The 18,593-nt window shown below is 44.1% G+C and overlaps 2 protein-coding genes across 5 annotated transcripts in view; one reads left to right on the top strand and one right to left on the bottom strand.

The window, feature by feature from the left end:
• The window catches only part of IQCK (IQ motif containing K), a 130,975-nt gene extending 128,889 nt beyond the window's left edge, over positions 1–2,086 (bottom strand). The window contains exon 1 of one of the 2 annotated variants that reach the window (XM_085892982.1): positions 1,645–2,086. The gene's annotated coding sequence lies outside the window, so the exon portion shown is untranslated. The remainder of the gene's footprint in view (positions 1–1,644) is intronic. The other variant, XM_085892985.1, reaches the window with a different exon arrangement.
• A 15-nt stretch (positions 2,087–2,101) lies between these two features.
• Positions 2,102–12,270, top strand: LOC147022261 (uncharacterized). Of its 3 annotated transcripts, none has more exons than XM_085892976.1 (5): positions 2,102–2,332; positions 5,985–6,993; positions 7,080–7,118; positions 7,943–8,014; positions 11,703–12,270. In XM_085892976.1, exons 2-5 carry the CDS (start codon positions 6,076–6,078, stop codon positions 11,772–11,774), a joined length of 1,101 nt encoding a protein of 366 aa, XP_085749102.1. In that variant the 5' UTR covers positions 2,102–2,332; positions 5,985–6,075; the 3' UTR covers positions 11,775–12,270. The 3 variants fall into 3 exon arrangements, with proteins under 3 accessions (XP_085749102.1, XP_085749105.1, XP_085749104.1); XM_085892978.1 differs by lacking the exon at positions 2,102–2,332 and adding an exon at positions 2,348–2,674; XM_085892979.1 differs by lacking the exon at positions 7,080–7,118.
• Positions 12,271–18,593: the final 6,323 nt, after the last annotated feature.

Below are 18,593 nucleotides of genomic sequence, written 5' to 3'. Positions count from 1 at the left end.
ATATATATTTTTTGTTATTTTTTTATTTATATTTACTAGTGCGGGCCCGTAGGGGCGTGCCAGTATGTGCAGCTTCGTGCCTGCAGTATCAGGTCCCCAGCATCAATTGTGACATCATATCAAACGAAGAAGAAGAATTGTGACACCCCCTCTCTCTCGCCCCCCCCACTCTCCCCTCTCTCCCCCCTCCTCTCTCGCCCCCCAGTCTCCCTCTCTCTCCCCCCTCCTCTCTCGCCTCCTCTCTCCCCCCTCCTCTCTTGCCTCCTCTCTCCCTCCCCTCTCCCCCTCTCTCCCCCCCTCTTGCCCTTCTCTCTCGACCCCTCTCTCCTTTCTCCTCTCTCGCCCCTCTCTCTGTAAATGTATTCACAAATGTCTACCAAGCACAACAATAATAATAAATAATAAGGCACATACTCAGGTCCCCAGTGTCGATTGTGACGTCATACCAAACGAAGAAGAAAAAGAATTGTGACGTCAATCGTGCCCCAAAAAATTTAAAAAATAAATAAATAATTAAACAAACATTAATTGTAACGTCATTCGTGATGTCATAGCACAGTGTCCTGTCATTGGTTGACAGATAAATGGCCGTAACTTGGGAACCGCTCATCCGATTGATATCAAACATTGAAAAGGCACATCCGCGGGTCCCCGGCAATATTCTTGGCAAGTTTAAATCCGATCGGACCGGTGGTCGTCCGGTTATTAATAATTTGGGAAAAAATTGGCATGATAAGGTGAAAAGGTGGAATGACACCTTCAGCTGCCATATATACACCTTTTCAACACTGAAAAAAGCAATAAAATGGCCGTAACTTGGGAACCGCTCGTCCAATTGATATCAAACCTCGAAAAGGCACATCCGCGGGGCCCTGGCAATATTCCTGGCAAGTTTCAATCAGATCAGACCGGCGGTCGTCGAGAAACGGCGGTCGCAGACAAACAAACAGACAGACAGACACACAGAGATTGCTGGAATTATAGATAGATATCTTTTTTCCCCTTTTCTTCTCCTCGGGGAGGGGGCATGGGCTTGGTTAAACACACACATCAACCACACAACCCCCCTAAACAAGACCCCCACCAACAGCACTCCGTACACAATCACTCATCAACACTGAAACTACCTAAAAGTCTTATCAACATCCCCATACCCCTCTATCTCCATAACTTCCAGATACCTATCTAATTCTAATTTCATCAATCTAGTATCAATCCTGGAATCAATCTATGAGCCCTGTGATGAACCCTCTCTATGGCATCCATGTCCTTCCTGAGTTGTGGTGACCAAAACTATACACAATATTCTAGATGTGGCCCTCACTAAATTCCTGTACAGTGTTAACACCACCTCGCTTGATTTATAATTGATCCCTCTCCGAATACAACCTCAAACCCTATTTGCTTTACCTGTGGCTACCTGCTTACCTCCCATATCTATTACCACCCCCAGATCTTTCCCCTCTGTGACACACTCCATAGTTACCCCTTACATCCTGTAATCTCTATTTCCATTGTTCTTCCCCATCCCCAACACCTTACACTTGTTCAGGCTAAATTACATCTGCCAGTCTTTTACCAAATCTACGCAAGTTTCAGTACTTTCCTGAATCTGATCACCACCCCCTCTGCCATCCATCTCACCTCCAAACTTTGCGTCATCAGAGCAACTGTCGACCTTTTTTCACCCAGACTTTGAGGGAGTGGCCACTCCCTCCAGGTAGCCGTGGCCACTCCCTGCAGGTAGCCGTGGCCACTCCCTCCAGGTAGCCGTGGCCACTCCCTCCAGGTAGCCGTGGCCACTCCCTGCAGGTAGCCGTGGCCACTCCCTGCAGGTAGCCGTGGCCACTCCCTCCAGGTAGCCGTGGCCACTCCCTCCAGGTAGCCGTGGCCACTCTCTGCAGGTGTCCACAGAGATTTGTGGTCGAATATGGGAATAAAACGCTGAGATGTGTTTTCAAACTCTCTTTAACAAAGTATTTGTGTCGTAACACGTTGTGAGGTCAATTCAACGTCATCGTCCGGCTCGACTTGCCAAGGCTTGCACAAACGGAGACAGGTTGTTTGTTTTGTGTTTGTTTTTCACGGGAATCACGTGATGACAGCTTGGACCAGCGTATGACGGCCTAAGCGGTGTAGTTTGCAGTAGATTCCGCGAGTGGGAGAAACGCAGGAAATTTGAACGATCGGGAGATTTAACCGTCACTGCCGACCTTCTACTTCCATATAATGAGGAAGACGACGATGAAGATCCAATGAGAGGGAGAATCGGAGGAAGCCCGTCATGTTGTTCGAGGAGGGGGGGAAGAAAAGGAAGGGACCTTCGTGTTTGGTAAAGATCATTGTGAATTTGTTTTACTCTGGATGCTTTTACCGTCTCGTGTCGATGTATCGTGATTCGGGGTCTGCACGCACGATCACGTCCATACGTGCTGCTGAAACGTTCGCGCAACCTATGATGATGTTCGCCGAATGGCGTCATGTGCGTCAAGCGCCTTTGTTCTCCCTTGTTCACGTTATCTTATAACAATGATGTGGTTTGCGCTTGCGCGGGAATCCGTTCGTGAGGGATCACGTGGTTCCCCGTTGCGCCGTGCAAGCCCAAGGTTCCGTTGACCTCGGCGAAGCGCTCTTCTTCTTCTTCTTCTTCTTCGCGCGCAGGATCCAGCAACAGGTCGCGTGCAGCTCGTCGACGTCCTCTGGACCGTTACTGCACCAGTGCAGGGTGTTGTGTGCCTCCCTGATTGACCCTCCTTACGCTCTATTAGCTTGTACATGTTGCTGCGTTTGGTGGTCGTATGGCAGCTTAGCTGCCGGGGTAGTTATCATCTATCTATAATTCCAGGTGTGTGTGTGTGTGTGTGTGTGTGTGTGTGTGTGTGTGTGTGTGTGTGTGTGTGTGTGTGTGTGTGTGTGTGTGTGTGTGTGTGTGTGTGTGTGTGTGTGTGTTTGTTGAGGGACCGCTGTTTGTCGACAACCACTGGTCCGATCTAATTGAAACTTGCCAGATATATTGCTGGGGACTTGACGATGTGCCTTTTCAAGGTTTGATATTAATCGGACAAGTGGTTCCCAAGTTACGGCCATTTATTTACCAAACCAATGACAAGACACGTTGCTGCGTGGGCGTGGCCGATGGGGGAAGGGAACCTCAGCCGTGTTCCCCATTACGGGTTACAACGTACGGGCTTCCGGAGAGTGATGACTTAGTGTATTCTAATAATTACTCGATTTCTTATGCGCATTTATAGATAAACACAATGCCCCAAGTTATGATCGTTTTCATATTAGACGGTGCATAAATTTCGGTAACATCAGAGTGAGCCGGTATGCTCCGAACCAGGAAGTAAAAATTTTTTTCTCTCTCTTCTCTTCTCTTTTTGTTTTTCCTTGCGACGACATTGCGAAAAGGCAAAATACGTTGGCGCTAATTGAATAATTGGCCATTAATACTAAATTGCGAATAATCGTGACTGCGATATGCGAACTTTCGGGCCACACACGTACAGGCACGCGAGAGCGAAGAAACAGCCTGTGTGATTGTTTCTGGCACATGGTTTGAAAGTTTATTATTTGTTTTTTTTGCACGTACGGCCACGCACTTGTTTCTTGAAACGCGACTGTGTCGCTGATGCCGTGCCCCTCTACCAGTACACACACTAGAACTGGTACTCATTTCGCCGACCTCGGAAGGATGACAGGCTGAGTCAACCCCTCTTCTTCTTTCGGCTGCTCCCGTTAGGGGTCGCCACAGCGGATCATCTGTTATGATCCGCATAATGATTTGGCACATGTTTTACGCCGGATGCCCTTCCTGACGCAACCCTGGTCACCTCTTACGACACAGGGATATGGTACACCTATTCTAACCGGGGCATACACCGGGCCCAGTACACCGGTACTCACTTAGCCTGTCATCCTTCTGAGGTCGGCGGAGTTAACCTCCTGGTGTGTATTAATTCAAGCAGCCAACGGGGCTTGAACTCAGGACCCCAGGATCCCGAGCCACCACCCTAACCACTGAGCCAACAACAGGCTCTGCTGGGTTTGATCCTGGGGAGTAACTGCTGCAATACATCCATTCGAGTTCTTCCCGACATCTTTGTTCTTGTTTCTTTCACAATTCTTCTTATCCATTCATTTATTTATTTAGTCACAATTCTTTTTATTCATTCTAATTCTTGCTTTTTCTTCTCTTTCATCTCTTTTTTTTTTTTTTCCTCTTCCGTTATCTATCTATCTCTCTCTCTCTCTCTCTCTCTCTCTCTCTCTCTCTCTCTCTCTCTCTCTCTCTCTCTCTCTCTCTCTCTCTGGAGAAGTGAATTGTTGTAGAAATTATTTTCTCTAAGGCTCACTTGGCAGCACCTGGATGGGTTTGAGGGTTGATAAGTAGCGGATGAAACCCGAATCCTATCCAGGTTCCTCCTGATGACTCCATCTTTGCTCTTTACTGCTTCGGGTTCTTACTTGGTCTTCCGTTTGATATAGCAGCAGATGTCTTGTCAGTCCACTGGGGGCTGGAGGATAGCAGTCGTTTGCACTGCACACCGATCCGTCGCCACTTCCGATGGAAAATCCTTCCTGATGTTACATCATGGGCAATTCTGGAGACGTTTACAAAATCCAGGCTCGTGGAACATCGAGCCACAGTGGGAATTTATAACTTGGCGAAAAGTTTTGTAAAAAGGTTTGTTGGTCTGCAGCGTCTGTTCATTTGTCACGATTTCTGGCCACAGGTTTCAAGCAATCGTGTGTGTGTGTGTGTGTGTGTGTGTATGTGTGTGTGTGTGTGTGTGTGTGTGTGTGTGTGTGTGTGTGTGTGTGTGTGTGTGTGTGTGTGTGTGTGTGTGTGTGTGTGTGTGTGTGTGTGTGTGTGTGTGTGTGTGTGTGTGTGTGTGTGACTGGCCAAGGACAGCAATGCTAAATTTTGGTGGATCCGAATCTGAGAATTTTTTTTTTTTAACTGATTCTTCACCATTTAGAAATGGTGCTAAAAACGACATTGCATGATGTCTCAAAAAGTTGGGGACGGATTTGGATGAAACTTTGTGGTCATGTCGGGTGTGTGAAAAGGATTCATTGATTTGATTTTGGTGAAGATCCGGATCTGAGAATTTTGTGATTCTTCACCGTCGTGAGAGAGAGAGAGGTTTGTTGTGAAAAACAATACAGAGCACAATTTCTCAAAAGGTTATGGATGGATTCCCACAAAACTTGGACAGGTTGGGAGTGTCACTAGGAAGAACTGATTCAATTTTGGTGAAAATCTGAATCCAGATCTGGACACAATAATTATTTAATTTTTTCCTGATTATTCACCATTGAGAGATGGGGCTAAAAACGATATTGTAAGGAAAGGTGGCCTTGGATGCCCTCGGCAGGAAGCATGAAAAACAAAGCATCGTGCCCGACTATGTCGAATGTTGCAAATGTGCTGGAGATAGCTTTGACCTTGTTTAAGATTCAATGCCTCCATTCATTGTTGAGAGAGGCAGCATTTATAAATCCAAATTGGTAATCAGGTGTTCAATGTGATGATGGATTCCATGACTTTTCCTCTAATTGGAAGCAAGCTATCTGGTCCGTAGTTGAGACTATCTGTTTGTGCTTCCTTATGCATTGGAATGATGGTAGCCATCTTTTTAAGTAGTTGAACGGTGGCCGAATTTGAAGCAAAGGCTGAAGAGGGAAGACAGACGAGCAATTTTTTTCATAATCTTCATACCTGGAGTAGCAGGAGGTAAAAGACATATGCATCACCATCCTGTATTGTATAGGGACCACAATACAGCACTGTACATCAAATATTTTGTTTCAAAAAAAACAAAAAACACCATTTACAAATTGATTGAAAATAATTAAATTTTCTATTTTTATATGAAATGTGGGATTTGGTGGATTTGTAAGGTTGGTACGATTCAAATTGATTACTGAACAAATGTAACCTTACCTGTTTAACCATGCATGTTTCGTTGTGCTTGCAGGTGATTCAATCGCAATACTTGCACACGCGCGGTAAAACCACTGTGTGAGAAGATTGCTCGATTTCAAGCGTGAGGAGATTGTGCTGTGTCGATGAAAGAGATAAAGAAATGGAACAAGAAGAAGAAAAAACATGATTTAACCATCCAGCCAATGAGAGGCTATGCTGGTTTTAAGGACTGCGTCACAGTTGCGCAACAAGTACAAAAAACGAAGTTGAACAAAAAAAGAGGTAAATTGATTCACCGAGTGCCGCCGATGTGCCGTGGAATCGAGGACCTGGGATTCGATGGAGGGGATTGCCACGTGCCAAGACCGTCTCAGGCCAAAACGTCCGTAAAATCGGAGGCGGAAGTCACGCAAAGGAAAAAAACGTCGAAGAAGGCCAAAAGCGAAGTCCAAGTTGATGCCATTTTGTGTAAGAAAAAAAAGAAGGCACGTCATTTGAAGAAGAAACGAAGGAAAAGTGCTGCCGTGGATGTCGCGAACAAGGGGTCTCTGAGTGACAATATAGAGGAGAAAGAATTTGATGCGCAATCTGTTATGGAAATAACTGTCATCAGCAGTGAAGATGAGAAGGAAAACTCTGACACTACACCAAAAGAAAAAACACAAAAGAAAAGTCTGAAAGGCATTGAGGTAAATGAAGAGACGAGGTCGAAGGTATGTGGACATAATCCTACAAAGAGCAAGAAGAAGAAAAAGAAGAAAAAGAAGACGGGTGACTTGAATACTGATCATGAGGAGGGTGACCGAGCTTTACTTGGAAATGACAAGGATGCTGAACAAAAAGTTGTTCCACAACATTGTGAAAACAGCAGGAAACTGTCCAAAAGGAGCAAGATGTGCAAAGGCAATGGCTCCACGGACACTTCGATGGAAGGCTTCAAAGGGAACGATGAAACTGGCACCGTTTGCAAAATAAGGAAAAACGCAAGAGCGGCGAATCGCACTCATCGGCACTCAAAAACCACCGCATTGCCATCGGAGAACACCAATGTCGACGAAAGTGTACGCTATTCTAATTTTTGCGCGTTGGTTGTTCGGATTTCCCCATATTTAAAGCAATGAGTGATCGCCTTTCACTTTCTTTGCAGGAACCCTTTGAACGAAAAGAAAAACGACGTATTGATAAGGTGCTTCACTAAACAATGCATGTGCATTTATGAAAAGCAGACGGGATCAATTGTGTGTGTGCGTACGCGTGCACGTGCACCCACGCACACGTCTCGTCTTTCTCTGTGGATTAGTTATTTATGCACGTCCACATCTTATAAGTTCCAAAATATATATATATATATATATATATATATATATATATATATATATATATATATTTTTTTTTTTTTTTTTTTTAACTTGGCATGGGTAAATTTGTCATCCTTACCTTCTCACACACCCCTCCCCCCCAAAAAAAAAACCTAAAACGGAGGGCCTGTCATCGTGTGGGAAGGGACATCAGGATGAATAGGAGGGAGGAAGAGTGGGACATGATTACAGGGACAGGGAGGGCTTAAAGCACAATGCACATGTAAATTTGTCTTCCTTTCCTTCTCCTTGCCAAAAATATTTTGCAAACACGACTAATTCCATCAGCAAAGCGACAGGAAGGCTCTGCGAGTACACACACGTCTCTCTCCCACTTTGTGGGTCTGTTTCTTATGCACGGCCACATCTTTCAAGCTAAATACTCCAAACTCGAGGTACAGATTAAATTTTGGGTGGGAGGTAACATGGGCTAGACATTAATTTAAATTGACAGATTAACTTAAACTTTTCCCCCCATTGTGGACGCGTACTTTTTGCTAATAACCGATATTCAGGGTCTTGGTTCTGCTTGGAAATAAAATAAATTACATTTTTTTCCCCAAATAATTGGTCATTATAATTGACTTCAGTTATGATCCAAGTTGATGAACCTATCTTTTACTCAATTTGCCCTCTCTTATTTGTGTTGCAGGCTCGAAGGATTGCCCTCCAGAAAGGAATTGATCTGGCCTCGGGTAAAACATGCACCGATGTGGCATACAAGGTAAAAAAAAAAAAACATTAAATTGCCAACTCCGCATTATGTACAAAATCCTGACCATCTTCACTCCACCAAAGCAGAGAATGAGTAGATTAATTTGCTCGATGTGAAATCAAGGAAAACTGGCTTACTCCAAATGCGAAAAATGCCAGTAATCGTAGCTTGGGTGGAAAAGTCAAACGTGGTAGAACTGCAGACAGTAAAGTATTGATGCAGCATTCCAAATGCAGTTTATTTCTTAGCATCAATCATGTGAGTATTGATAGTTCTGCCACCTCAATTATCCATGGAACGATACAAAATAATTGTGCTTGACAAGTGCCTTTTAGAAGGTCTTCGCAACACTGTGCAATCGGAAAAAGAACACCGTGCTTGTCCGTCAGCGTCTTCTTCACAGTATCAAATAGTCTGTTGTCCCCTTTCGTGTTCACCATCATGAGATAGCGAATAATGCATATCCTTAACTCTGCAGGCTCATAAAGTTCTGACTTGTTGAGCAAGAAAAGCTGAACTCTTCTCCACCATCGACTTCTCTTGCACTGAGCGCTTCCCCATGTTAGAAAAGAGAATGATTTACGTTCTCAACCGACAGTTCCATCTCTTCGACAATGCATTCTTGCTCGTTCCTCATTCGCTGCATTGCACAGGTCGTTATGAAGGCATCCTGAAGCATTGGAGTTAACACTGGGATGTGCTGTGCAGCTTCAGAGACACTCACTTTATTGTTGGAGTGACCTTGTACACACGAAGCGAAAAGCAGGGTTAAGCAATTGGTTCATTTTTTTTTTTCGCTTTAAAAATCATTTTCTCTGGGACACTAAGGCCGATCGACAGGAAATTTTCACCATAGTTTGTATCTTTTTTTGATAGCACAATCACGTTATAATTATGACGTCATTGGTCACGTGGTGCGGTCGCCATCTTGAAAAAAGCGATAAACTTTGGACATCTGTATCTCGGAAACCGTGCAATGGAAAAATTTTTCGTTTGATACATTTTACTAAGCTCCCTATGGGGAACACGTGTGATTTTTCGTGACGTCATAGGTGAAGCGATATACCGGTGAAAATTCGTCAAGTAGAACGCCGTATAGGAAAAATCTGAAATTTTTTGAGCGTCATCTACGCCAAAATTCGTCAAAAATGTTTTTTTTTTGACGTCATCGATGACGTAATTCGGCCGCCATCTTGTTTTTTAGTGTTTTTTTTTTAAAAAATCTCCAGAAGGGCTGGACAGATTGAGGCGAGACTTTACAGGTACATTCCCCAAGAGGTCCTTTCTCAAGTTTGTTAATTTCTTGACAGGTCACATGGTTTGGCGGCCATCTTGAAAAAAAACCTTAAAACCTTCAAACATCTTCTTCTCCAGAAGCGCTGGTCCAATGAAGGCGAGATTTCAGAACTATATTCGTGACATGTATGCGATGCAAGTTTGTTAATTTCGAAGTGATAGGTCACATGGTTTGGCTGCCATGTTGGATTTAAGAAAAATATTAAATAATGTTCTCTGGAATTTCATAAGCCATCGAAGCGAAAATTTGCAAGTGCCTTCCTCCCTCAAGTCTGCATACATGCCAAAAAATTTTTTACCTCAGAAGTCACATGGTTTGGCGGCCATCTTGGATAGAAAAATAAACCTTATCCGATTTAGACGAAACTTCACACACTTGTTCGGGTCAACGATGGAAAGCAGAATTTAAATTTATGATATCATAGGTCACAAGGTTCGGCAGCCATCTTGGATTGAAAATGAATAAATTTTAAAATCTTCTTCTCCAGAAGGGCAAGACAGATTAAGATGAAACTTCACACATATATTCCCCATGAGGTCCTTTCTCAAGTTTGTTAATTTCTTCTTGATCGGTCACATTGTTTGGCGACCATCTTGAAAAAACCCTAAAACCTTCAAACATCTTCTCCAGAAGCGCTGGTCCGATGAAGGGGAGATTTCAGAACTATATTCGGGACACGTAGGCGATATAAGTTTGTTAATTTCGAATTGATAAGTCACACGGTTTGGCCGCCATGTTGGATTTAAGAAAAATATTAAATAATGTTTTCTCTGGAACCGCTTAACCTAATGAATCGAAAGTTTGCAATTATCATCTACCATCGTGTGTGCACGCGTGGTAAAAATTCTGCCGTCACATGGTTTGGCGGCCATCTTGGATAGAAAAACGCACCTTTACCGATTAACACGAAACTTCACAAACGTGTTCCAATACCCAGTTGGAAGCAGAATATAAATTTGTGATGTCATAGGTCACATGGTTCGTCAGCCATCTTGGATTGAAAAATAATATCTTAAAACGTCTTTTTCTCTGAAACGACTGAACAGATCCAGGCGAAACTCCACCACTATGACCGCCTCTCCATGACGAATAAAAAGTTCTCACCCCCTTTTGAGGTACGACACAACGTTTGGCAGCCATAGTGGATTGAAGGAAAAATATTAATTAATGTTTACTCTAGAACTACTGCATCAAATGTGAAACATCACCTTTATGGTGGAACAATCATGCGGAATGAGGGTTTGAAATTTCAACGGGATCGGGCCCAGGGTTTGGCAGCCATGTTGGTTTTAAGAAAAATATTAAATAATGTTTTCTCTGGAACTGCTTAACCTAGCGAAGCGAAAATTTGCAGTTATCATCTCCGATCGTGTTTGCACATGTGGTGAAAATTATGATGTCACAAGTCACATGGTTTGGCCGCCATCTTGGATTGAAGGATAAATATTAATTAATGTTTACTCTGTAACTGCTGCTTCTATATATACGAAACTTCAAATTTGTAATTTAGCCGACATGCGAAACAAAAGTTTAAAATTTCAACTTGATCGGTTACACGGTTTGGCAGCCAGAATTATTTAATTATTTGAATCTGTTCGCCAGTAATAAGGAAATTGAACGCTTTGTGCTGCCCGGTTCGTAACTCGTCTGTTCCGCGCCGTCTCGAAGCAGGCCTGTGTTTGTATCACCATTAAATAATGTTTTCTCTGGCACCGCTTATCCGATAAATGCGAAACTTTGCGACTATGATTTAAGTCTCATGTTGTATCAGTTGTGTCAAAGGCGGACGGACTGGGTACCCGGTCATCACTGCCAGAAGTTATAAAGTGGCAGTTCTAGTTATTATTTTTTTTTTTTTTAGCTCACCTGGAACGTCGTTCCGGGGAGCTTATGCGATGGTCCGTCCGTCAATCCATCTGTCCACAAATACTTGCATCTTCTTTTCTGAAACTGCATACAATTTCGATGAAACTTTACTACAACGTTCATCACCGTGTATGCACCAAAGTTTGTTCATGGCATGAAAAAAAAAATCGAGGTGAAGGGGGGGGGGGGTGCCCTTCAAAATATGTATTTGCTTTCTTCTCTGAAACCACACACACAATTTCGATGAACCTTGACCACAACCTTTATCACCCGTAACGTACCAAAGTTTGGTCACTGCATGAAAAAAAAAATCCATAGTTATTTACTTTATTCTCTGTTACATATTTTGTGGGTCATCCATGCCGACCAGTGGTTCCCTGGTTATCTTACCCAGCCGTGACCAGGTAAGCACCTAGGGGTATTGCCCACATGTTCACGGGTGTGGAAAATGCACTTCCTGGTGATAGGTTTGTTCCTAGGAAGAGTGTAAAGTATGTGCCGTCTTCCTCACCTCTTGTTCTTACTTTGTTTCAGGTGATGCCCATAACACTGGGTAGCAGGTGCTTTGGACAGTGGGACACTGCTTGTTCCACTAATGTGAAATGAGCAATGAAAAAAATCAGCTTCTCCAACGAAAGCCAGGAGTTGAAGACGTCAGCAGGAACTTCCACCGTGAAGATCCCCCCCTTGAGGAAGCACAGCCATGGATGCAATCCGAAAGTTCGACGCAGAACTGGAAAACCAGCGTGAAGCGGCACAATGACTGGTAGCAGCGAGGACAACGCCGCGGTTGCCGGCTAAGCACTGGGAAAGAGCAATTTAAGCATCCATTGGGCTGCATTGTGCAGGTCTGTCAGGTTTCATGAAGCGACGTCACTGTAATGGCGTTGCGTGTGAATTGTGCTATATCACTACCATGTTGACAGTTACATTGTGGACTGAACTGTTAAAATGTTTCAGAGAGCTTTTGTTGCCTTTGTGCATTCTCAGATGATATCATTCAATGTGAGATCTTTTCTCAGGTATACTTGCTTTGACGAGTTACATTTGGTCCAATTTCAATGTTTGTTTGTTTTTATTCAATACAAATTATGCCAATGGTGGTGGGGTTTTTTATTTTTTGTTCATGCCAGTAACGTGTGCACAGCTGTAATTGTAGTCCTACATTGACTGGCCATGTAGCCTATTGCCTCACTGCACTGACAAGCCACCGATTTCATGACATGACACTGCACTGACATGATTTCGCTGCAAACAGACACTTTCCAAGCAGAGCGGTGAAATCGCCAAATGCGCTGCTGTTTAATTATTCATGCTTGGACTCGAATTGGTCAGCCGGCGAAAGTGATTCTGCAGCAGAACACAAATTGAACGTGTGGAACAACGGGTAAGGGGTCGTGAGGTTTCGTTGAAATCGCTTGTTTTGGTGCACCGTTTCAACCCCATTACTTCAAACTCTTAATCTGAAGCCCAACCACTCATTCTTAGAGTTTGCTGATATCAAATACCAAAATATTGATTTCCTAGAAATGACAGTGCCCCAAAGAGTCTAAGAGGCCTCAATATGGCATTCCACCACAAGTACAGCCTATCCTGTACATGTCTATATTCAGAGGTTAAAAAAATGTTTTAAACAAGAGCTTCATTTGTGGTTTGAATATTAGAAATTCAGGTAAGCATGCTGTTTGAATATGCGAGAGCAAATGGGAAGTTTCTGCAGAAAGTTAAAATTTTCGGTCCAATTGTGTTGGATGGGTTTGAGGGTTGTGGACGAGCGACTTAAACCCGAATCCTATCCAGGTTTCCTCTTCACTTTTTTGGGGTTCAATCCCGGTCTTCAGTTTCATTATGCCTCATCTTCATTTGGTTCTGAACTGGGCCTGGCTAGGATTGCAACATCACAACGTGAAAGAATTGCATCATTTATTGATCCTCAAGTGTTATGCTCCTTGTTCCAGCTTGAACTCGCTCAGCACTTACTCATGGAAACAAGGCATTTGAACCTTGAAGAAGTGCTTTTGAATTGAATAAAGGAAGCTTGTTGCAAATGCTTGATAAAGAGATGACTTCCTTTCTCAAACAAACAAAAAAAATCTGCACCAAGATTAGATTCCTGCTTTGATCTAGATTGGCAACAGTCCTCAGCCTTTATGATCCTATTGTTTGTTTTTTTTTAACTCCTGTTTGTAAAGCATATGGTAGACCTGTCAAACAAATCATGCATTCACATATGGACAAATGGAAGACAACACAGGACTTGACAGAAAAATGTGGCTGTTGACCTCGGGGGAAGTTGCGTCCTGGAACACAATAGGTGCCCGTGGCGTTATCTAACGGGAGTGCTTCTCTCTCCATCGTTGGTTAAAAAATCAAAATTTTTGAGTTCTCTTATAAGGAACTTCATTCAACATAGGTGGCCACTGGGCCCATCAAGTCTGTAATGGTTGCCAACCCATGGTTGTTTGCCTGTGTTCTATTTTTAAATGCTGAGAATGAAGCAAGGAAGCAGCACAATTTTTAAGATGGTGTCTGGTATGATTCTAACCATTATACCACCAATTCTGGTAAATGTAAGGGACAAATATCCCTCTCCAAGCAATGCCAACCCTCTCTCTGTTCTTTTCACTCTTATTTGCTCAAGGTCATCTGCTTGTAAATCAGCAAACATTACGGTTCTGCATTAAAAAAGGTGCAAAAACAGATCCCTGCAACGACACCCCAAATCCACCTTCTCCCAATCATCAGCAAGGTCATGGAATCCATCATCGCTTCAGACATTAAATCCTTCCTCTTCTCCAATGGCTTGATTTCCAATCATCAATTTGGATTTAGACCAGGTCACTCTACCCTGGACATGCTGCTTCTGCTCTCCCAACAATGGATGGAGGAACTCAATGCCAGACATTAAATCAGAGCCATCTCACGTGCTTTTGACACCCTGCACTGCTCACCAAACTCTCTTCCTATGGTATCAAAGGCCATCTCCATTCATGGCTCACGGACTTCCTCTCCTGTCACAGCTACCGTGTGGCCCTAAATGGAGTTCTTTCATCCCCTCTTCCTGTCCAGGCTGAAGTTCCTCAAGGCAGCATTCTGGGCCCTGTTCTTTTTGTATCAATGATCTCTCCAACTCTGGAAAATCCTCTTGATCTCTTTGCTGATGACTCCACCCTCTGTCATCCCTCAGATTGACAAGTAGCAGCTTCTTCACTCTGCAGATATGGATAAAATCACAAGCTGGTCCAACACTTGGAACATGTCTTTCAATGCTGACAAATCTCCACACTCTCACTATGTCTCTCCGAAAGAGTCCTTTCTCCCCTTGAAGTCCTTTCATTCAAGCTTTTGAGTCTATCTGCTATGATCTTTCCTGGGAAAGTCACATTTCCAAGTTGACCTCCAAAGTCATGGAATACCGCAAGGTGCTCCTGCCTCCCACCTTTCTCGGCTTCACGCTGTGGAAACCAAGGCATTTCAGATCATTGGCATCTCCTGCGATGAGGCTGTCTTTGGGCCTCTCACCGCAGGCTGGACAGTGGTCTCTGTCTTCTACCGTCTCCTCTCCAGCCTTGCCCGCCCTGCTCTCTCTGCGAATTGTCCCCACCACATTTCCGCAGGGCGTTCAAGGTCCACCAACAACCCCCTTCTAAAACTACCAAAATCACGAACCACTGCTCACCTTCACTCTTTCATGTCTCTTTTTCCCCACCTTTGGAATAAACTCCCTCATTCTATTCTTTCCCATTCTTCCATCCAGGCTTTCAAAACAGCTGTTCACCACCACCTCTTATCATCCCCCATCCAAATCCTCGATCTTTTCTACCCCCAATGATCCACCCAAGCCCACCTGCTTTCCTTCCTGAAAGTCCCTGTAATGTCCATCTTGTATTCCCCATGACCCCCACCCCATCCCTCTCCCTTCCACAGATCTAATGTCTCTGTTCCCCACTGTTTTGTCCTTCCCATTCCCGGTCCTCTTGTCTCATGCCCCCTCCCCCCTTGCTGTGTGTTGTGTGTTAGCTCTCATACAAGCCTCGACAAGGTATACAAAAAAAACCAGTCACTGTCTGGGCATCCTCCGTCATGCAAAGTCCTTCCTTGGCACACCTGAGCTCCTGACCACAAAGCTGTCATCCGCAGTCTGATAGAGTACTGCTCTCCCCTCTGGGCTGGTGCTACTGCCCCTCACCTTTCTCGACTTCATGCTGTGTAAACCAAGGCTTTTAGGATCATTGGTATCTCCCACGATGAAGCTGAGACTTTGCGTCTCTCACTCTTACCGCAGGCAGGTTGGTGGTCTTTGTCTTCTACTGTCTCCTCTGCGGTCTCGCCACCCCCCCACCCCCTTCCCTGCTCTGTGCCCCCCACATTTCCGCAGGGCAGTGAAGGTCCGCCAGCAACCCCATTCTGGTGAAACTACCAAAATAAAGAATCACTGCTAACCTTCCCTCTTTCATTCCTCTTTTTTCCACCTCTGGAACAAACTTCTACCACCCATCCCACTCTTCCCTCCAGGTCTTCAAAACAGCTTTTCACCACCATCTGTTATCTTCCCCCATCCAAAACCATGTCTTTTTCTACCCCCATTTATCCACCCCAAACCCACCTCCATTAAATTCCCTGTTTTCCTTCCTGAAAGTCCCTGTAGTGTCCATCTTGTTTCCTCCATGTACCCCATCCCTTCCCTCTTCCTTACACATATCTCCTGTCACTGTTTTGTGCTTCCCTCTCCCATCCCTCTTGTCTCCTGCTCCCTTTGTTATATGCTCTGTGTTAGCTCTTATATGAGCCTCAACATTAGTTACAAAAAATAAAATAAAAGCAGCATTAAAATGCATCAACCAAAAAAATATTTCACAGCATAGACAGTAAAGATCGATAAAGGAGCTAAAGTAAAGATGCAGGCAGTCGATGCAATTAGCAAGAAGCTCAAATGAATGGGTGCTCGTTCTTTCAGTAGCCCTCCAGCCTCAGCCAATGGCAATCAATCAACAGTTATTAATGATCAATTTCCATGATGATGCAAATACAAGCAGAATCTTAATTGTGCCATCATGAGTTCCTCAAGTACTGCAGCCAACACCTCAATTTCCAATGAGCCTCCAACCAAACGTGGTCATGTCAAAACTAATAAATATATTAAAAAAAAAACATCTGGCATATGTAATCATAACCCAACCTACTTACATAGCGGTGACGTTACTTTATTGCCACTTACATAGCTTCTTCCAGTATATCGGGGAAGATGATGCAACCGAGAACAATGGTGAACAGGAGAATAGTTATAAAGCAGAAAAGGCACCTCAACAGCTTGGGACAACTGAGCGGTTTTCCCCTCCTGACTATGTTTTCCAACATTTTCATGCAGATTTTGCTCATGTGTTGAAAACTGCTTGGGAAAACAAGCTCAAATGAGCTAAGATCCTCATCCTCTTAATGATGATGTTATAAAAACGAATATGACATCATTGTGATGTATCAGATTTGCGATAAATTATCTTGATTCCCGTAAACAAAATTCAAACAGCTTGCCTAGTTTCGGAGATAATGGTATAGGCGATTTACATTAGCGGCGATATTATGACGTCAACTTTTTTTCTAGGAAGAATTTCCAAAATTGGAGATGGTTACTGCCTGTGCGTGGGCTTTCTGCATATACATGGCAAGTTTCACGAAGATCCGATGAAAACTCTGGGTTGTGAAACAAAAAGTCAAAAAATAGGAATGACATCATAAAAATTGATATGACGTCACAGTGATGTATCATATGTGCGGTAATTCATCTCTGCCAATGCCCTGTTCGATTCCCGCAAACAGAATTCAAAAAGCTTGCCTAGTTTCGGAGATAACTTTTTAGCCGATTTCCATTAGCGGAGATATTTTGACGTCATAACTTTTTTTTCTAGGAGGAATTTTCAAAATCGGAGATGGTTACTGTCTGCGCAGGGAATTTTTACATATATATGCCAAGTTTCAGGAAGTTTCGATGAAAACTGTAGGCTGTGAAACAAAAAAGTCCACAAGAACAACAACGTGAGTAAGACTTAGAGATCCTCCACGAGGATCTAAAAAATGCAGAAAATAGCAGGCTCGTTTTACTAAGTTTAGGCCCACTAATGAACAGATTACTATTCTCAGGTTGCTTCAGAGATGACAATATCAAGTTACTCTGCAACACACACACACACACACACACACACACACACACACACACACACACACACACACACACACACACACACACACACACACACACACACACACACCTGCCTTCTTCAATCATAATCAAGAAGCCACATTAAACCTGTACAAACAGCTTTTCTCAAACACCTACAGCCACATCCAAATAGGAAATCAGATTATGGAACAATTTGTTTTTGATGGTAGTGTCACAATGTTCCGTCTTCCTCGCTCCCAATCTTCCATTCCACTGTTCCATTTAAGGGTAGGGTGAGAATTTAAAGTCTCAGCACCGTTTGTGTTCACATAGTTTATAGGACCTTTGACAGTCTTCAGAACACATGTTCGGTTAAATATTTGGCATACAACTCGCCAAGGCTACAAGTTTTGTTTATTTTAGATCAGAGAGGGGAAGATCGTCTCATCTTGTGTCCCTGATACTGGTGAGTTTGGAAGGGTGATGTATTTATTCCTCCCATGGTGATGCTGTTCCGAATCTGGAAGCCATTGCACACAGACAGACAGCAGTCCCCACAGTTCAGTTATTTCGATAAGTATGTGTTTATAGTCAGGGTCCTGTCCTTCTGTCTCATGGGTTAATTTCATGTGTGCACTGTGAGTTTTTGTTACATTAAATCTCCCCTTCGCTCCATCATCGCCATTACGCATGTGTTCGGGGCCACGGGCATAGGCGGGGTGAGGTCGACTCCGCCCAGCGAGAAGGGTGTGCCTCGCAACCAATGAGGGATAGGAGTACCTCAGAAGCCCCCGACCAATACAGAGACGAGTTACCTCAGAGTTTCCCCGCCTACCGTGGGCCTGTCCAATGAGGGACAGCCGGCAAATCGCGCGACGCAACCATCCAATCAGGAGAAGAGTGGCCAGAGAAGAGGAGAGTAGAGTGGTCGTCAAGGATAGAGTACAGGAGTCATCGTGGTGATTGCTTTTGGTCCGTCGTCGTGGTCGTCTGCGATCGTGGTCTGCGGTCTTTTGCGGGGCTCTTCGTGGTGGTGGTGGTCGAGCAGCCAGGATCGTGGGCTCGTGGATTTTGGGTCGTGGGTTCGAGTCCCACCATGGTGGGTTGGAGTCGGTATGACCGCACGAGGCGGAAAGGTACCCAACCAGACCTTGACCCTCAGCTCGCCTTCCCTCTCGAGCCGAAGGGTCCAATAAAGACCCGACGGGGTCCATTTCTTGTGTGTGTGTGTGTGTGTGTGTGTGTGTGTGTGTGTGTGTGTGTGTGAG

Source organism: Eptatretus burgeri, chromosome 8, assembly GCF_056783735.1.
Source record: "Eptatretus burgeri isolate ZD-2024b chromosome 8, Ebu_testis_v1, whole genome shotgun sequence".
Lineage (NCBI taxonomy): Eukaryota > Metazoa > Chordata > Myxini > Myxiniformes > Myxinidae > Eptatretus > Eptatretus burgeri.
This window is presented reverse-complemented; position numbering and strand designations above follow the sequence as displayed.

Coding starts and splice junctions, on each gene's coding strand:
- LOC147022261 (XM_085892976.1), top strand. CDS start 6,076: ATGAAAGAGATAAAGAAATGGAACAAGAAGAAGAAAAAACATGATTTA. Junction 6,994..7,079: donor ACACCAATGTCGACGAAAGT/GTACGCTATTCT, acceptor CTTTCTTTGCAG/GAACCCTTTGAACGAAAAGA. Junction 8,015..11,702: donor GCACCGATGTGGCATACAAG/GTAAAAAAAAAA, acceptor ACTTTGTTTCAG/GTGATGCCCATAACACTGGG.